At 41.9% G+C, this 20,291-nt stretch overlaps 2 protein-coding genes across 4 annotated transcripts in view; one reads left to right on the forward strand and one right to left on the reverse strand.

Annotated features, from left to right (window-relative positions):
• Nucleotides 1-3,043, reverse strand: part of SMIM33 (small integral membrane protein 33) — a 34,550-nt gene extending 31,507 nt beyond the window's left edge. The window contains exon 1 of one of the 3 annotated variants that reach the window (XM_064520798.1): nt 2,778-3,043. The gene's annotated coding sequence lies outside the window, so the exon portion shown is untranslated. Of the gene's footprint in view, nt 1-1,278; nt 1,366-2,526 lie in introns of those variants that run through there. The other 2 variants (XM_064520797.1, XM_064520799.1) reach the window with 2 other exon arrangements.
• A 221-nt stretch (nt 3,044-3,264) lies between these two features.
• On the forward strand, nt 3,265-19,536 carry DNAJC18 (DnaJ heat shock protein family (Hsp40) member C18). The gene is made up of 7 exons (XM_064520796.1): nt 3,265-3,448; nt 3,600-3,745; nt 4,905-5,090; nt 8,276-8,388; nt 9,752-9,861; nt 11,820-11,992; nt 16,622-19,536. Exons 1-7 carry the CDS (start codon nt 3,411-3,413, stop codon nt 16,744-16,746), a joined length of 891 nt encoding a protein of 296 aa, XP_064376866.1. The 5' UTR covers nt 3,265-3,410; the 3' UTR covers nt 16,747-19,536.
• The last annotated feature ends 755 nt before the right edge of the window (nt 19,537-20,291 follow it).

Raw genomic sequence — 20,291 nt, forward strand, 5'->3', positions numbered from 1 at the left:
TTGCGCAGAGCAATGGCTCACACCTGGACCCAGCTGGTTCAAGACCTAAGCTGGCTGAACCTTAGCTTCCAGCCACTTAAGTCACCAGCAGCAAATACATCCTCATAAGCTGAACTATGATGGAGCTATGGAGGATGGAGACATCAATACGCAGTTCCCATGTGACTGGGATAGAAACCTGAAGCTAGCTCTATTAGGTGGTTTTGGAGGCCTCAGCTGCCTTATTCAGTAGTGTAATATACTGAAGCCCTAACTCCACAACTATCTTCCTCTCTACCTATCTTCACCACAACAAACTTCACCAGCTCCAAAGTCAAGACAGACTTTCAAAGCACCTCACTTAACAGGCAGCACCACAGTGAGATACTGACTTCTCCTAAGATGAACAGCAAAATCTGTCAACCCTGAAGATAAACCATGAAGTCTAGGAAAAACAGATTTTATTTACCCCAGCATTCAAAACATGCATCATTGCACACACTCCCCTACACAGTTCAATCAGAGTAATTTCTTGAATTTTATAGGATGGATAAAAGAGGTTTGCTGGAACGTGCAGTTCTAAAGCTAGCTGTGTTTTGCAGCAGGCAATGAAGTGTATGGGATAATAAATGCAACATTTTCACAAGTCTTGCTAAGATCCTAAACAGGCTTTCTATCTTCAGCATATACACCAGGTAAGCTTCATTTTTTAAATAGCCTATTAAGCTTTCTGCTAAAATTCCTGAAAAGTAAAACATGACATCTCTCCACTCTCTCTTCCTCCATGCCCAACACACCAGACTGGTGAGCTCACATAAGGGTTCCCCTCACTTCCCAGCTAGATGGGTCCAAATAGTTCCAGGTCTCACAAACCTGTGATTCGGTGCAGAGTCTCACTAGTAGGTTTTTATGATGCGCTCCTCAGACTTAAAACAGCTCATGAGCAGTTGCAGTGCCAAGAATATCAGGGAATGCCAAGCTTTAACTAGTCTCCCCTCCTCCAGACATGTCACACTGACCTCTAAAAGACTGTTCTTCAGATCTCATCACTGCTGTAGCTTTTTTTCCTCTGAACCATTAAGCAAGATCTACAATGAAGACATTTACTCTCTCCTCCAGCTCTGAGCCCTCCTATTATTCCTTTCTGCTCAGCTGAAATTAGTGTAACTAATGCCTTAAATAACCTCTAGGTAGGGCTCAGGGCCTTTATTCTGTTCTCACCCATCTAGACTGCTGTTCAGCATCATCTCCTGCTCTTGACATATTCCCCTTCCCAAGTTTTTTAGCCCACTGGCTTACCTTGTCCTTCTTCCCATATCCTCTCTAGGATCCTGACAGAGCTAGAAGCTGTTCCACTCTAAAACTGATCCACATTCAAAAGCAAACAAAAATTCTGACTCTGACCTTGCTCAGAAGGAAGCCTGAATTGAAATAAACAGTGGAAATGATGCAACCCCCAGCTTCCAGTGGCAACTGCTCACATAAATGAGAGAGAGATCTCGACCCTGCCATGTACGTGCATGTACCAAGCACAGTTCCTACACATCATGCTGGTAGTAGATGTTCTTCTAATTCCCTCACGCTATCAGCTGCCATGGCACGCCATGGGTTCTCTCCCACAGCTCGTTAGCCCAGTTTTAACTGGCACATGGTATCAGGGAAAACAAGCGCCAGCATTACTAATGGATGAATGCAGTGGCACGAGCCCAGCTGTAAGGAACTGAGATACAAGCCAACTGAGGGAGTGCCAATCACAAGCTCTGGGCTACCAGGTGTGATCAGAAGATGCAGAACAGTCGTTTCTCCAGGTTTCTACCACTCTAACAGCACTGGTTGGAGACCACAACCCCGTCACCCTACCGAAAAGGTGCTGCCAGCACAAAGAAGTCTGCAGTATCGACACAGCACTATCACTCCCTGAACGTACTGTTCTATATTTACAGGACTGACCTCACAGTGGTTTGGCCTGTAACATGCTGACATAGAGAGACAGCCAGCTGACTGCGACCCGGCCCCCACAAAACACCCACAGCTTCCAGAGCAGCACCAGGCCTTCATGATCTTTTTCTGAAAACAAGACAAAATGTACAAGACAAATTAGCATGTTCTCACTAGTGTGCTTTCCAGCAGTTAATGTCCTTCGCTCACTTAGCCGTAGAAAGCCTTTCAGGCACAAAACAACAACAAAAAAAGGCTTTATATTTTTATCGCTGGCTTCCATGAACCACCCATCGCTTGAATACGCAGCCAAGAACCAGCTTTTGCAAGCGCAGAATGAGGCCAGAGGTCTGCGAGAGGAAACGGCTCCTGAGCAACTCTGGCAAAGGTAGCGGCCAAGCGTGACCAGCCTGCACCACCTGAAGGGGCCACCAGAACGTTACTGATCCCGCCACCTCCCCGAGCACGCAGGGGGCCTCCAAGCTCTGTCAAATACAGCCACCAGCATCATCTTCCAAACCCTGCAGGGCGACTGCTGACATTTTCCCTCTGCATCGCCTTTTCGGGGCACCAAAAGCAAGTTTGTTGTTGCATGCAGCACAGGCTTACCAGGCAAAAAGGCATGGGTGCTTTAAGCGCTAGAGCTGGCGCAGTCACTGCGGGGTCTCTCGATACAGCGGCGCAGGCCTGCATTGCTCCCCCCCATGCTACAGCCATGTCCGCTTCTCCGCGGCACCAGGGGGATATAAGCAATCCACGCGCCTTCCTCTCCACCCCGTACTCCATTCCCCTTCACACAGATGTAGGGATCATCCTGCTTGGAGTTTTGTTGTCGGTAGCAAAAGATCATAAGAACACACCTCTGGTGACTGGCCAGGAGGTCAGCGCTGCTGGCCCCCCAAGGCGCTGGGGCCTGCTGACAGGGGGGACAGCCCATGCCGGACGCAGAGCCCCACACGGGTGCAGCAGGGCATCCCCAGGGCTCCATGAGGCTGCCTGCATGGCGGACCAGGTGCCAGCAGGGCCCAGCTCCCTCTCACGGGACAGCAGGCACCTGGGGCTGCACTCAGCCCCCCCACTCTGCTCCACTCTGCCTCCTGCAACCACTCTGCCCCGCCCCAGGAAGCAGCCTGTGACGTCACGGAGCCCCGCTATGACGTCACTAGGCGCCGCCTGCGTTGCATCCCGCATCGCCATGGCACCCCGCGGCGGCGGCGGCCGGCGCACCGCCCCCTCCCCGCCGCCGCGCGAGGCCCTCTGGGTAGTGTAGTCCGCGGCAGGGCCGGCGCGCCGCCCGCCGCCCGGCGGAGGACTCCCGTACCCAGAGGGCCCCGCGCCGCCACAACACCCCACCCCGCCCCGCCCCCCCAGCGCCGCCACCGCCTCCGTGCACAACATGGCGGCGCGGCGGGGCCCGGGCGGCGCGGGGGCGGGCAGCGGGCGGTGAGCGGCGCGCAGGGTGGCCGGGCTGCCCCGCGGGGCCCGCCGCCGCCATGACCTACACGGCGGAGCAGCTGGATGGCGTGCGGCGGTGAGCGCGGCGCTGCTGCCCGCGGGGCAGGGGGGACCTGCTGCCGGCGGGGCCCTCCCCGGGCCCGCGGCCCCCGCGGCCTGGCCGCCCCGGGTCCGGCGGGGCCTGCAGGGAGGCGGGCGCGTAACGGTGCTGTGGTGCTCGTTTGCAGAATAAAGCGGTGCCGGAATTACTACGAGATCCTGGGGGTTGAGAGAGACGCCAGCGAGGAGGAGCTGAAGAAAGCCTACCGCAAGCTGGCCCTGAAATTTCACCCTGACAAGAACCGGGCTCCTGGAGCAACGGAGGCTTTTAAAGGTACGCGAGGCGCCAGCCAAGCAAGATTAAAACAAGCAGGGGCTGCTTCAGGCTTTCAGTTTTGCACCTGATATGGAAGCTTCGGGCAAGCTCATGTAACCCGGCCTTTTTTTAGGCAGGCATGCGTTATCTTTGGGAAATCCTGCAGCTGCTCAGCAAGCTTTGCCTTTTGAAGACAAATTTGCAAAATACAGACTTCTGTTAGAAGCAAAGGAAGAAACATCCCAATCTCATTCCTAGATACCACTGCTGCTTCAACATGACGCTTGGAAATAGCATTGGCCATATAGGAGAGCATGTTGTTGTGCAATCAGTAACAGCTCTATGTCATAATTAAAAAAAAAGTCGTGCAAAGCTGTGAAATTTTAGTCTAATACTCTGGATTTTTCAGTAATGTTGCAGTTTAAATCTGTATCAACATTAGCATCTAAACTTGTAATTACACGTCTTTCGCCTTCCCCTTGCTATGTTGCAGCTATACACAGCAGAATTGTAAGGCAGATCTAGGAAAGCAAGGTTTACATTCATCATATATTAGAATAAGGATTTTGTGAGGGGTTTTTCTTTATTCTTGTGTTAGGGTTGCATTTCTGCATAAACGCACTTACAGTTGTGCTCTTTCAAAGACCAAGGAAGAAGAGGAACTAAACAAACTACTGGTTCACGGTAAAATAAATATGCTGGTATAGCTTCACCATCTCCACTGACAAAAAAAACTTGGAATATGGTTCTGCATCTTAATCAACCTTTGCAGCTATTAACTTTGTATTAGCTATATTGTATTTGGAGATGTGCTTCTCATTCCATGTCAGTATTTAGTTTAATGTGATAAAAAGTTAAGTTCTCGGTCTCTTGACAGACTTCTGAAATGGACTCTCTTGCCTTAATTTTTCAAGTATTTGAACTCTCTCCATATGTTTTAACATTTTGTCTTCCTCCTGCTGTCAGTAATAGCAGGAAATAGGTTCCATCACAGATAATGTCATTATTGTAACATGTCTTTTGCAGAGGTAGTTTTCAAAAATAATTTGATAATTTTTGGTAAAGCACAAATCTTCTGTGCCTGTTTGGGCCTTTTGCTACTCTGCTTGTAAAAGTCACTAGATCTGGAGGTATTGCATGATATGCATGTGTAACATCTCTCTTATTCATTCTGCAGCAATAGGCAATGCTTTTGCAGTTTTGAGCAACCCTGAAAAACGACTACGATACGATGAATATGGAAGTGACCAAGAGAATGTTAGTACTGGCCAGGCCAGGCACTATGATTATTACACAGAATTTGAAGCAGACATCACACCAGAAGAAATATTCAATGTTTTTTTTGGAGGGCACTTTCCTACAGGTTAGTATCTGTCTGTGGTGTCCTTGAAATGTAAGCAACTGATACTAAACCATAAATGAAGTTTAGCTTCTCTTGATACTGTTCAGTGAGTTGATTATACCTCTGGAAAGAGCAAAAACCTGTTTGGATTTACTCTTTTCTTCCTCCCTAGCTTTTATGCCTGGAGAATCTCCTTTAATGCACAGTTTAACTTTTATTTATTAAGATTTTACTATCATTTATTTATAAAGATTTGGATAAGTCTGTATCCTTGAAAAAACTCAAAAAGCAGTCTTGCTGTCCAAGAGTGCTGCTACAAGAGAAAGCTGTGGGGTAATGGCTGCTGCTGCTGGGGCAAGTTCCTGACCTCCCAGCCTCTCTTGAGGATTTCTGACAGAACTGGTTAGGTATAGGAACACTTTAACTCAGCAAGGGTTTAAGCAGTGTGATTCTTGAGTGAGCCACACTTTAACACCAGCTGTAGCTGACTACTTTTTCTCATTCCCTGTTGTCTATTGTCTGAAGCCAGAGTGTTTCTTTTGGGCGGGGGTTGGGGATTAAAAGGGAATGGGAAGGGATCAGAGGTATCTTCGCTCATGGTGTTTTACTGTGTTCAGCACACAATGGCAGCAGTTCCTGGCATTGTGGTCCCAGTGCCCCTGTAACCAGAAATGCATATGAGTTCTTCTGGTTTGCGCCAGTTTGCGTACCATAAAGAAATTAAAACTTTTTAACTTAGCCTTCACTGACAGGCATCACTTTGTCTGTTGCTGGTTAGGCAGAATAGTAGTCTGTAGCTGTAGCAGCTCTATGCATGTCTCAGTCCAACCTTGGCTTTTGGGTTTGCAGTAAAAATGGCAAGATGTCGCATGATTAATGGAATGCCGGTTTGGATTAAAAATGCCTCTGAAAGGTATGGTGAGCTCCAAGCATCTTCCTTGCCAGTATTTTTGTTCAGCAGTCTTTGACAAATCGCTTTAGCGCTCTTGCGTACTGTTTCACGCCTCCAAGGTGTAGTATAAACCAACACGCGTGCCAATTACTAAGACCTTAAGCAAGATGATACAGGTAATTACTTACTAGCACCTCATAACCTCAGTCTGTGTGATAGCATCTTGCAGCTAAGGGGATCTCAAATTGTTTTAAAAGTGTTACTAGTAAATGCGCAATATGGGCCAAACTCAGCCTGACATCATTGCCTCTGAACTTGCAAGAAGCTGCACCTGCATATGCCAGTCCCTACGGCCACTAATGAGACGTGGCCTCTGGTGGAATGTGGCTGCAGTGTTGCTGCTGGCAGTGGGGGCACTTGGAGCTGAGGACAGAAAATTGTGTAGCTGACAAACTGCAGGAGGAATTTGGGTACTAGGGATGGCAGGTCTAGCAGATAGAATGACATGAAGAAGTACAAGAAAATTTTTATCGCTGTGGCAAAGAACAAAAAAAAGAGACTTTCATAGTAATAGTAATTAGTAGTAAACAGTATTTTCCTCCCCCAAAGTGCTTGGGTCTGAATTTATGTACATTTTTGTAACCTAAAAGTGACTTTTTAATTATTGAAAATCAGTTCAGTAGTTTTCCAAGTAGGCAAAGTCCACGCAATTTCTACTTAGCAAGAGAATTACTAGTAAGAGGGTGCCCAGAGGGGTAATATAAAGAGAATATTTTTTAAACTGACATAAAGTGAAATAGGACTTTGTGTGTGTACGCTGAAGTTTGTGTTGAGCTACGGTGTTGTGCTGTTGTTTCTTTCGTGACACCTTGCTATCACAAGGCTTTCTGGAACTCTCAATGAAAAATGTTGGTGTTGGGTTAAACTTGTTTAAATAGCTTATGGACATGCTTGTGGATTTTTGTTGATATGCTTTTACCCTACATTTTTCTGTGGAAATTCAGTGAAAAAAGTATCAAAATTTGTATCTGTATAAATGTCAGCTTATAAGTCTAAAAGGGCACACTCTGCATGGCATGCTGTTGCAATTCTAATTGGTAGAGGCTACAAGTTGGACTCCCTCCTCATAGGAGTGTGCATAGAAGGAAAGAAACTGCTGTCAGAAATTCTGTGAGAAACTTAGGACTTGGGAAATTTTTTTCTAGGCACTCTGCAAAATCCACTCCCACCCTCCCGCACTCACTTCTGTTTTTTTCACAGCTTTATAAAATATTGTCTGAGCAACATTAGATGATAGAAAGAAACTTTCTTTTTCCTTAGCATTGTTTGGCTGCCTGCTGTAATTTGTTAGAATGCTAATACAGTTGGACCTCTGATTGCAAACATGCTTAGACCCCTGATATAGTCATTAAACAAGCAAAGAAACAAGTATTTTTACACAATAGGAAAGGTTACTTTTCTCCCCCGAGTTTCTTGACACAACAATAATTTGACAGTACTTGCAAAATTCTTTGAGAAAGTCAGATAAAGGATGCTGTAAGAGCATAAAATGCTGTGTCATTTTTCCCAAGGCTTAAAAATAGATTTGCATTTCTGTTGTCATAAGGCTGTAGATTTCAATTCTCTATTACAAAGAAATTCTGAATTGCAAAAGAGGAGGGCATAGCTATTATTAAGATATTCATATGATGGGATAGTCAGAGTTTAAGCTTCAAATGAAATCAGTATTTGCAATTCTTTCCTCATTTTAGAAATTTTAAAAATCAGCTACATTCAGTGTGCAAGAAAGGAAAGCCTGAACTGTACTTTCTCTTAAAAAAAAAAAAAAAAACTTTCCTCGTTATAAAATCATTAAGTGAATGAACATATTAAAAGCTTGAAGGAAGAGAAAGTAGGAATGTATAGAGCATATTTAGTAATTATGGGAAGCATAATTCATGGACTGCGTTTGAAGCAAAATAATTTTCCTGCTTAAATCCTGGGGATGCAACACAAACTATATTCTTGAAAATGGATATGATAAAACTAATACTAGTATGACCTACAATAATAAAAATTATAGCAAGCTTCTGCAGTTTGATGTAAATTCAGATGGTCTTGGAGCAAATTTTACAATTTCCCTGGAACACTTTTTGGAATGACATATTATTTTGGTATTTAAATCTAAAGTGCATTTGCCCTTTTCAATCTGAGGTCTCATGCTTAATTCAGTCTATGCAGCAGAAGTCTGGATAATCAACCAGAAACTGAGAAATACAGGTAAGTACCAGCAATTGGATGAAAATCATGACTCCGTCTTGGTTTCTTTTATCAGGAAATATCCATATGTTCTCAAATGTAGCTAGAGATGCTCACTATTATCCACGGCGGCACCGAAATGAGAGAGCATGGACACAGGAGCAAGAAGAGGCAGAAAACAGGCCACAGGTAGCCAGGAGAAGGGGTCTGTGGGCTTAAATGTGTCAGCAGGGTGAGGGTTTCACTTATACATCTGAAGTCAATACGAACATTTCCATGCATGTCAGCAATGCTGTAACCACGGTGGATGATTTCAAAAATAACCACATTATTGTCTCTTACTAATCCCTACCTTCAAAATACATTATACTATTAGGGTCACAGGCCCTAGAGCTTCTGTCATAAAGTTTTGTGCTGGTGCTTGTTCTTTTGCAAGTTCTAATGGTTTGGTAATCCAACAGCTATTAGTCCAAATGTGGACTGATATTTAATATGGAAGTACTGGCTTGTCCTCATGGTGTATTCAGTCCTTCAGTAAACTGGCACACAGTTTCTGCCCCGGTGCTGCACAGGCTTTATCCAGTCCAGGGATGTAGTCCTACCAGCTGAGACACACTGTGTTATTTGTTGCTACATGCACATGCATACACACATGCCACCTACTTTTGGGAAAATACTCCTCCGGAGGAAGTTCATCTAACCTAACAAGATCTTTCTCCAGGGGAGATAATTTCTTCCCTGTGAGTTCCTTAAACACAAGCTCTGAAAAGAACTGAGATGAGATGATGGACTTAAGACCGTAAGTTTTCAGACAGCTAAGCACTGGCAAATAGATCCCGCCTACTGCAAATCAGGTGTCCTTGTTGCCATCCCAGGACAGAAAGGAAAGCCTGAATAGCTGTGTATTTTATTTTGCTCCTGGTTAGAAAAGGAATTTCAGAAGGGCAGTTTAAAAATAAAATGAAGAGCAGAAGTAAGGGTCGGTTTTTGTTCCATGACTAGCAGAAATCTTTGGTCTTTAGAGCTTTTTTCCCCACTCTTTTGCTTTACTAAATTCACGCAAACAGAAGAAACCCAAATGCCTGCATTCTGCCTCTGGTGTCTTAAACCTTTACATTTAAGTGGTTTTATCCAGTGATTGTGCAGAAATTAGGGTTTTAAAAATACATGTAGTAAATTTTAGAAACTGCAAAGAAAGCCATGAGCACAGATAAGGATTGCAAAGTGTTTCTTCAGTTTGGATTGTCAGCTGGTCATGTGACAGCGCTGTAGGCATCTATTGCCTTGTGGAGGAAGCTGCAGGTTAAAGAATTGTCATGAAAATGCAATTAGAAGAAAATGGCTTTAAGGAGTTTTCTAAGATTATTAATAAAGGTTATTTTAAAATTCAGATGCCATCCCTCTCAAAATTCAAAAGTACTTCCTCTTTTTTCTTTTCAGTTTACCTTTGATACATTGTTGATCTGCCTATCATAGCCTGGCTTCTGTGAACAAATATATCCTTTTCCACCTGTATCTTTTCTTGTCTGCTAATTGTTGTTGTCCTTTTCAGAACTCATATTCTGCATTTATTCAGTTGATGCCAGTTTTCATAATAATAATAGTGTCCGTTATAACTCAGCTGATGGCAACTAACCCACCCTACAGTCTATTTTACAAATCGTAAGTCATTTAAAAACTAATTTTTCTGGTCTTCAGTGCTTATGTTAAGGAGATAAAATTAGACTTGACCGAAAAATGCATGTTACTGTTCAGTTCTCCTCTTTGTAGAAAGTGTTATCAATTTGTAAATAAGGAAATACCCACCATCCCTTTGTATTGACAAGTTTTCCTAGGCATTATCATTATGAAATTAGCTATGGCGAGCTTTACTGTGCTCTGTACTGAACAAACAGAGGCATGGAGCCAGAGAGCTCTCCCAACTGCTGTGAAGTAATTTTGCAGAGTGGCATAGTAGCAGGAATGTGGGTATAGCTCAGCTACAGTAGTTATCAGCCTCTTGTCTGCCTTCTCAAAGGATCTGTGGACAACTTCTGAGGTTCCCTGTAAAGTAATTAAGAAATCAGACCTGTTGTTTGCAGTGTTAATTATCTGCACTGGGACCTGAATTCCACTGGAAGAATTGCAGAGCTCCATGAATCATTAGATTTCAAGTGCCCTCATTCAACATCTGCAAAGGAGCAGAATCCCCAGGTTTGCCAAGAGCAAACTGAATTGGTCAGCTCTGGAAGCAGAAGGAATGCCAGGACTGTTGCAATCTGAGTTTGTGCGCCTCTCTTCAGCATCCAATGCTGGGAGGAGGGAAGCATGCAGAAGCTTTTTCGGTGGGAGAGGGCTGACCAGTTTAATCATCTTCCCTGGCTCTTACTGAGATAGGGGTGGGAGTTGGCAGCTGTTGAAGGACCGCAGGGTAGGGGCCTGCTCTAGTAGGCCACCAACAGCAGTAAGCAGAGTGCTCTGAAAACTCTCCTTGCCCACTTTGAGGGGCAAAGCTATCTAGGTTTAGGCCCGTATGCCGTCCACTGTCATCCAGTTTAACTGGTCCAGCGCAATTTATTGTTTTGACCACAAGATGTCGTTGTGTAGGCCTAGCCTAATAACACAACATCTTTTTCAGCCTGTCTTTTGAGATCTACCAGTCCCAAGCGAAATGTCTCACGCTGCCCCTAAGCAGCGTTACAGATGCTGTTTCTCTAAATCATATCCTTGAAGAACCACCCTGCTAAAAAAAACACTTTTTATAAAAAAAGAGCGTACACTCCTGCAACATAGTGAGAGAGAAGGAAGAGAGTCCATCAAACAGAAGATGGAGGGGCAAACTGAGTTCCATTGGATAGAGTGTAACCTTTGCTTTTTGGCTGCCTGCCTCTTTCTCTGAGCAGTGTTTTGAAAAATGCCTGGATATCTTTGCTCAAACAAGGAAATTCAGTAGAAGAGAATAGTTTAATCCAGTGACTGAGTCAGAGTGGCTGGTTCTACATGCAGGATATACTTTGGGATAATCCATCTGCCACTTTGCTTATTTGATGCTTATAAAACCCTAAAAGGAAGTGCAACGAGAATCTCCCCTGCAAATTCCTATTGCTACTAAAGAATCCAGAAGTTGGGGGAAAAAACACGTCTAATTGCACTGTACCGTAAGCAATATCGGGCCATGTGCCTTTCCTATAATCTCTATATTTGTCATCATTTTCCATGGATTTCTGTACATAGCTTGCCAGAAATTACCAATAAACAGAATAAAGTGTGTAGAGCTGCTTTTTATAGATAAAATTTGCTCTTATGCATTGGAAGTGTCTTGACTGAGCTGTTGAGAACAAACACAGAATTTGGAAAGGACAGTGTAACTCTGAATCCGGTCTCTGTAGATATCTCTATTAGATATTTTCACCATGTTTTTTTTGAGTGAATTCTGTTTGTAGCGAAGGTTGCTCTGCCTGAGACTTGTAATTGCCTTCTTAGATGGTTGAGGGAGCTATAGTCCTGCAGAAAGTTACTGCAGAGGAGAAGTTGTAAATATCTTCTGCTGGAAATACTACTATGGGGAAACATCTCTTGATTTTTTTTTTCTTTTATATTTGAGCTGCTTAAAAATCTCTTTCTCTGTGCTGTTTTCACAGGTCCATAGGCCATGTTATTAGTAGAGAAACAGAGAACTTGCAGGTGCCTTACTATGTTGATAAAAACTTTGAAAAGAATTATCAAGGTGTGGAGCTTCAAGAGCTAGAAAAAACTGTTGAAAAAGATTACATAGACTATATTCAGACCAGCTGCTGGAAGGAGAAACAGCAAAGTAAGTTATCTTTGTTATAGGTGTGTGTACAACCCATCAGTAGTTGCATCATGGCTATGCTTTGCAAAGCACTGCCATTTCTAGCCTTATTTTCCGAAGCATGTAACTTCTTAAAAAACCTTGCACTCACATCTGGTCTTAACACTGAATTTGTTATTCTTAAGAGTCTGTCAAAGTTCATTTTAGGTGATTCTGAGAGAGAAGTGGAAAGTGGATTTCACCATTTGAGATGTTTTTTTCCACTGAGTTTTTAATGCTTGAATAACTCTTAGTTGATGATGTTTTAAACGTATAATCCACCACACTTGTTTATCTCTGACAGATTATTAGGGCTAGAAAAGATCTTGAGGGATCACCTGTTCCACCCTTCCTTCACTGAGGAAGAAGCATATATGCCTTGGACTATCTCTGTGAGAAATTTATCTAACTTTTTCTTCAAAATTTCCTGAGAAGGAGAGTTCATAGCTTTTTCAGGTGTTTTTTGGAAATCTTGCAGTAGACTGTGTTACTGGTATCAGTTTTCAGAGAGGGTACTTTGTGGTTATTTAATGCACTTATTTGCATTTTCTATCTTTAGTTGCTTTAGAGATGATGTGTTTCACCATAGTCAAGACTGTCTTTTAAAAACAAGACTTGAATGCAGAAAGTGAGAACACACAAATCCGAGCGTTCAAAAATCATTATTCTCGTGTCAGTTCTAATGCCATCAGTTGAACATACAGAGGCATGTGTGTTAAACCCTTATTGCATTATTTGTTAATTGCTATCTTAGCATACCATCGAAAATGGAATATTCCCACTTTCAGAACCCTGCAAAAATCACAGAAATCAGATTACAAAGACTAGCTGAAGTTGGGATGTTGTGACTGACATTTTTCAGCTAAACTACTCATCACCTTAAAATGAGTAAACACAAAATACTGCTGTGCATGAAGGAAATTGGAAGAAGTTGTTTTCTGTGTAAATATTATAATTATAGGAGGTAAGCTGCTTGCACACACAAGTAGGGCTTTTTAAATTGCTCTGTGTAAAAACATTCCTCAGCACACTATTAAAAACTGACTGCACTTGTTTGCAGTTTTTCTACAATCATTATAGCATAAACATGGTAGTATGTGCCTTGTCTAAATAAGATTTGCTTAATCCAATGCAAGAGGTAACAATAGTGTTCCTGACTCCAAACTATTTGCAAGTTTTTGATGAGAAGAGTATTTTTGTTTTCACCTAGAGACAGTTTATTTTACATTAAAACTAGCAATCATGCTTTTAAAGAGAAATACACAAATGTAGACCCTGTTTTAAAAGTAAAAGAACCCAAAACATAAAACCAGAAAGATCCAAACAATCCCTTAATTTTTGGTGTATTTGACTTGTGATCTCTGAGCATCTGCAGCTGGCAGTAGCAGTCTCTAGGTACAATATGGCTGTTAATAAGCATAAATCTGGAGAATAACCCTGGTAATTGAGCTAGTGCTACTAAAAGTTGCTATGTTGTCTCTTTCATGTAGGCTTTGAGCTGAAGAGTGCCCTGCCCTAAAAAGGGAAGCAGGGTTTGCAAGTCTAAAAGGGGCTGAGAGTCAGAGGGAAATGATCCAGCATCAAATGCCAAGTAATGCCTGCAAATAATGCTCCTCTTCAGATTTTTACATTTTAAAACTTTCAGCCCAAGTTGCTTCATTTGTCATGTGCACACAGTGATGGTATGTGCCAAAGAGAAGCCCTCACTAGGGATGGCAACGGGTGAGAACATCTGTGTCTGTACAACTGCATGGAGAGGCAGAGAGGGACAGTGAACGCAGCAGCTGCTGGCAGCGGTGGCCACAGAGTGCGTGCACATCAGGGGTTGTAGCATCCAGCAGTTCTGCATGTCTCACAAGACAGCAAAGGCTGCTTCTTCACTGGAGCTATGTCCTCAGCTGATTTTCATGCCACTGACTATGCTGGTAAATGTGTCCTTACACAGCAGAGTGCTTCATGCAGGCCACCAGATGCAGGTTTCTATTTTTACATCCTGTATAATCCACATGTAATGACGTGAAGGAATGCAGCTCTCAAAAATCCTGTGTATCGAGCAAATGAACCTTTGATGACATTGTCACTTCAGTGCTAAGTTAACTGAGAAGCAGAAATACATGCTCACCAAATTAACTGTTGTATATATTAGTCACACATCTGCAAATGCACTTGCAACGTCCACAATTAGCAGTAGCCTGAGGATACCACTGTAATTGAAAGAAACGTTTTCAGAATGATTGCCATCTGGGCCAGCAAGCCAGTAATGAATACAGCTGAGACTGTGCTAAGTTTAGTACAGCTAAGTTTGTAAAAATAAACTTTGAGTACTAGATGGAGTGATGGTGAAAAAGTTCTCTGGAGGCCTTGAGACACTTCTTAATCAGCTGTTGTTTCATACCTTTGGTCCGTTAATTCTTTCTTAAGCGTTTAACTTCATGTGGTCAGCTTTTTTTTCCTGTCAGTTGAATGTCTATTAACAGTGTATTTGTTTTATTACTGGAGCTGCATTTCTCCTCAGCACCAGCAAAATGTTAGATTTACAGCCATTGATTTGATGATTTTTAAAATGTTACCTGATGTCCAGCTGTCTTACTGAAAACTTCAAAAGTAACTAATACTTCAGTATTTTGTTCAGCCCGTGATTTTTATACTGCTACTGTAGACAATGTTTCTCCCTTCACAACAGAATAGAGTATAAAAGCTGCTTACACTATGTTTTTTGGTGGTCTCCTGAAATCTTTGATGCAGTTCAACACAGAAGGCAGGTCCCAGATCTACAAATACAAATGATTGTTCAGTTGTGGTAGCACAGTTGGGAAGCGAGACTGAGCTCTGCAAAGAGCTCTGAAGCACAAAGAGTTCCTTAAAGAGAAAAGGTTCAGTCAAATAAGGATGAAGGAACAATTATGTGTGGGAAAAATTGAAAAATATGAGAAAGTAACTGTAAACTGAGATTCTTCATTGCAGTATTCCAGGCCTCTTGGACTTAAAGGCAATTGCCTGAGTCCTGTTTTGCTGAAGGCTTGTCAAGGCTGTGTCTACCTTGTCTGCACTCTACTTGAGTGGTATTTTAGTTATAAGAACTGGAAGACTGGTTCCTGATCTAAAATAAAATGTTCGTGCTTGTCAGTTTATAAAGCTTTTCAATAAATAGAGGGTCAAATGCCTTTAAATTTCAGTGGGACAGAGGACCTATGTCTGGAAAGGTTCTGTTGGGATGTCCTATTGCTTGTCCTGTTGAGCTGTTCTTTGCACTCTGAATGATGAACTTGAAATAAGGGACTTGAAAGATGTATAAAAGCTCTTAGAAAAATTGAATGTCAACAGGTAGCTTGTGCTTAGGGAAATTTTGACCTTTTCAGAAATGAATTACTGCTATTCTCATAGGTGCATCTAATCCTGTATCTAAATTATTCTTTAGGGAGAAAGCTATATTAAGAAATCCTTAACTAATCAGCAAAAGAAACTTCTCTGAGTTACATTCAAACAGTAGGTTTCTTTCAGTTACTTATGTTGCTTTTGAGAAGAAAAAAAATAAGTGGAGTACACTTGAGGCTGTATTGTTAATGAAAGGGCACACACACAGCCTTTTCAGACAAGTCCCTGATCTAGCTGCTCACCTTCCTATAATCATTACCAAAAAAATATAATATATAATATAAATATATATATATAATGCCTTACCTCTTGTCAGAGAGAGCTTGAATTTTAAGAAGCACAAGATCAAAAAAAAAAAAAAAAAGCCATACAGCTTAAAGTACAATTCTGCACTCTAAAATGTTCCTTCGAAGTTGTATTTGGATGGGTATTCTGGGCCCTTGCAGACTGGATCTGCCGGAAGAATTGCATTTCTCAGTGGATGTGGGCAGGGAGAGCTATGGTGTTTCTGTATGTGTGGTAATTCCTGCTTAGCTTATTACACTCCAAACAGCTGTCAGAACCCCATGGAGACAACAGGAAAAGTAGTCATGAGGCTCTCCTTTCCTTCTGGCTTCTCATTTAAGCACCACTGATATGCACAGAGCAGCCCGTCATGTCCATCAGTCTGTGCCTGGTGATACATTAACACCAGTAAGGGTTAATGCATGATGAGATGTCATTCAAATGTAAATATTGGTGTCATCTAAGACAATTGCTGTTTAGGAGGCCAAATAGTATCCGACTCGCCCTCTTTTATGCATAGTTACTTTAAATATATACATATATTTTAAGATAATTACTTATTTTTAGATTATTAATGCAGAGTTTTATATCTCATGTGACTTCTGCTAGGATATGTATTTATAGTTTTTCTTTGTAGTCAATGATAGAGTGATCAGTTTCATTTTTGTTTTCAGCAGTTGTTCCATTTTACTGGTAGTGTGTTTGGATTATTTTAACTGAGTTATTTTAATTGTTTGAATTTTCAAGCAGTTATGAAAATACTGTTTTCTTAGGTAGCTAGCTTGGTTAAGCCTCATGGCCTCTCATTAAAGAAGGTTTTTTAACGTGCCAAATATCACTGAAATAAGGTGAATGAGAAAGCATGTCATGAGGATTATAAAGCATTGAGAAACAGTTACTCAAAGTAGGCTCACAGAGTTTGTCCTAATATTTTTTCTTTTCATCTTTCAGAATCTGATTTGTCAAATTTGGCCAAGTTATACAGAGATGAGCGATTAAAGCAGAAAGCAGAATCACTGAAACTTGAGCACTGTGAGAAGCTCTCCAGTCTGATTGGAATGCACAAAGGGGGCTGACCAGGACATACACGTTCTGTGGTTTTATTTATTGCTGTTTTAACTTATGTTTTTATTTTCCTTTGTATAAAAAGGGAAGGAGTCTGTTGTAAAGAGTCTGAATACTTGATTCCTTCATATAGTGCAGAGATGGGCCAACACGAGCTGTGGAGCTAGTGTTTGCTTTAATATACTGTACATTACGTTTGGTTCCAAGGACCAGTGGCACTTAGTGTAAAATAATTCCCTGGGAAATGCTATTCAGTTTGGAACCTGTCGTCATGGTAGTTTGTCTGCCATCCAAACAGTGTATACTTCCCAGGAGAGTAGACATAATGTCCCATGCTTTCTGTATTTTATATGGACCTGCAGTTCACTCAATCATACAGTGTAGTTCTTGGCATTAAAGTATGCTAGCCTTTTCATAATGATCTCAAGTGGATGTCATTGCTTCTACAGTGGTTTGTAATGAGAATTTAGATTGAAAGAGGGCATATTTCTTGTTCTGGTCTAATATTTGGTGCTTAATTAAGAAGCATCGAGTACCTGCGTCAGGTAAGCTTTTGATCATGTTCCTAGCTCTCATTAATGTCAAAGGGAGTTTACCGGGTGCTCCTCTGACTGAAGATCCATGCTTGTTCGATTCCTTAGTGAGGAAGCAAGCTGAGATTGCAGCAGGAACATGGAGCAACAAGAGGAGAGTCTGCGGATGGGACTGATTCCAATGTCTGCCAAACTGTAGAGAAAGGACAACTGTATTTATTTTCTCATGTGTTCAGTGGCATATTTTTAAGCTAGCTGTTTAGTTCTGATTTTATTTGCAAACTCTTCTCCAGCTGTTACAGGGGTTCTGCTTGCTGGTACAGTTTTGATGTAGCATATTTCTACTCTGAGCAGTTATGAATGTTTCACTGTAGGGATTAGTATTGCAAAGAAAAAGATCTATGTAGTAGTTTCCCGTTTTTTTCTGAATCCTCCTTTACAAAGCCAGATGTTTACAGGAAGGTTGAGGATGGGTTACACTTGTAAGCAGCAGAGAACAGAGTATTACTCCGATTGAGCATCATTAAGCTCCTGAGCCAGATTCTGGTGTTGTCGCTGGTGTGTACTGTGCCAGCAGCAGCATCTAGTTTACCTGGATCAGATTAAAACTAACCCACCTGAACAATCCCACTTGGGGAGATTCTTAAGTCATGCTCTTGCCAGTGAGATGAGAGGAAAATGGGCATGGCCATGATCCTGTGCAACAATTGAATTTTTGATCCTTTTTACTTGGGCATAACTTAGAGAAGTCTTAGTTCTGCCCGTTCCAGTAGACAAGCCTGCACAGAGCATAGGAAGAGCAGGGCTCCATACAGGGGAGCTTCAACCTGCTCTGTGTATAACACACACATGTAGCTGCCCCCGAAATTTCATTCTCTGTACTACTACTTTTCAAAATAGTAGGAGGAAGGCACTTTTGTTTTTACATTTTTGATGTACTAGATACCTGTAAAACTTGTGGAATGAAGTTTTCTGAAGAATAACATCTCCAAGGAATAGAGGCACCAATGGGACAGGCTTTTGCCCTCCCTCCCTCATGTGGGGATTTAGCATAGTAGTAGCAGAAGCAGTACTTACCTGCGTGACCTGTAAGTACATGTCCACAAAGAACTGAACAAGTATCTGTTGCTGCTCCTATTCCTAAAACTCCCTACATATAGTGGAGGAAGCCATAGGTTGCCTTTGCTTAAATAAAGGAAATAAAGTGCTCAAAGGTTTAAAGGAAAATGCCAGAATTAAAACTGCCTTTAAAACTTAGACTTCAGTCTCCATGTGCCTGGGCATTAAGGTGCAACCATAGACTAGTACTCTCTGCATGTGTTGAGGATGTCCTTTTGACATAGTGCACAAGATAGCTGGTACTGAGAGTGAATTGGGACTGTAGATAGCAAACACTGTCCCCATGGTATACTCGTCGCATTTGTTACAACAGTTGGAAGTTGTATAACAAATGAAGCTGGCAATTGCAGGAAGAGAAGCTTTTCCAGTGATCGGGAAGAACAGAGGGTTGGTGCTTGTATTAGGTTTTGAAACTATGCTCTGATCCGCCTAAGTTGGGCAAATTGGTATCTGCGGAGAGATAAGCGCTTTAAACACAGATGTTTGGCAGCAGCACCCTTATATGCACATCCCATGTATGTTTGGACCATCACAACTACAGCAACATCGCTGCTATGAAATGGTGGTGGTGTTTAAAAAAACAATTAAAAAGAAATCACATAGTTGCCCTTTAAAATAGTGTGTGTTGGGGTATTAATATTTGTGCCCCAGCTCCCCATTGGGAGCTTCTGTAGGAGCACATGGCTAAGTTCAGCAATGCTCATGCTCCACTCAAGACAGGAGTGCCTTTAAAAGAAGGCACTTGGAGTAGTGCGTTGTTGTGAATCGTGTGGTAAGGCATAGGTGTGAGATCATGTAAGGACAAAAATGTTTGATTTTGTTCCAGGTTGATAACGTGGCTGAAAGCAAGATAGGCAGCCTTAATTCCGGTATTTGCCAATTTTGAGTGCTTAATCTGTGTATGTATAAAAAGCAACATTCTTTTAATGTTGCTTTTTATATATTAAATAGCCTGTAGAATATATTTCAATTACATACATTAAAGTGGTTGGACTTCATTCCAGGTTGGTTATTTTTTCCTCTCCTTCCCTGTCATTTCTGTTTGACTCCCATTACTGTAAGTGAAATAGGTGGGGAAACCAAACATGATGACTTTATTGGACCAATGATGTACTGTATAGAACTTGAATACATGTATTTTGCACTTACGATGTATCGCACCTTTCATCCAAAGATCTCAGAGTGCTTTATAGAGGTGGGAGACCACCCGTGAGAAGCACAGTAACTCCGAGCGACTTCTCTGGGACTAGGAAAGAGGCCCGGATTAGGTGGAAAACAAGATCAAAAGGTAAAAATATTTCAAAAAGCAATAAGATGTTCTTTACACAGTTGTGGTTGAGGATGTTGCAGAGGAATCTGTGAGTGCCAGTTTTGTAGGCCACGAATAAGGACATTTGGCTCTCTAAAATGTCTTTAGTGATGGACACTTACACTTTTTTGTAAAGCACTGGCATCCTATTTACTTAAAAAAAAACAAAAACAAAAAACCCACACCCGTGACTGTTAAAATGCATTACTGTTATTAAGCAAAAGTTACTTGCCAAAATGATTGACTGCTAATGGTTTTTTTGGTCTCTAAAGAGAGAAAATGTGTTCTCTGGGCTCTGAGTAGGTCTTACTCACTTTGATCCAGGCTCCCAGCAGTTCCTGCCATATCAGTGTTTTTGTCTAAGAATATTCATCACTTTTGTGAGAATCTTTGAATCTTTGTAGGATGCTGTTATTTCTTTGGGAATATCACTAGACTTGCAAATAGGGTGGTTTTGTTTTTTGTTTTTTTGTTTTTTTGAAATGAAAGGTTTGACATTTCTCTGCCTGCCTGTACTGTGGTAAAAAAGACTGAATGTGAAACAGAAATAATTGTGCAGCCTGGGATTTTTTGTAAAACGTAAATCACTCTGCAG

This window comes from Dromaius novaehollandiae, chromosome 15, assembly GCF_036370855.1.
Source record: "Dromaius novaehollandiae isolate bDroNov1 chromosome 15, bDroNov1.hap1, whole genome shotgun sequence".
NCBI classification, from domain to species: domain Eukaryota; kingdom Metazoa; phylum Chordata; class Aves; order Casuariiformes; family Dromaiidae; genus Dromaius; species Dromaius novaehollandiae.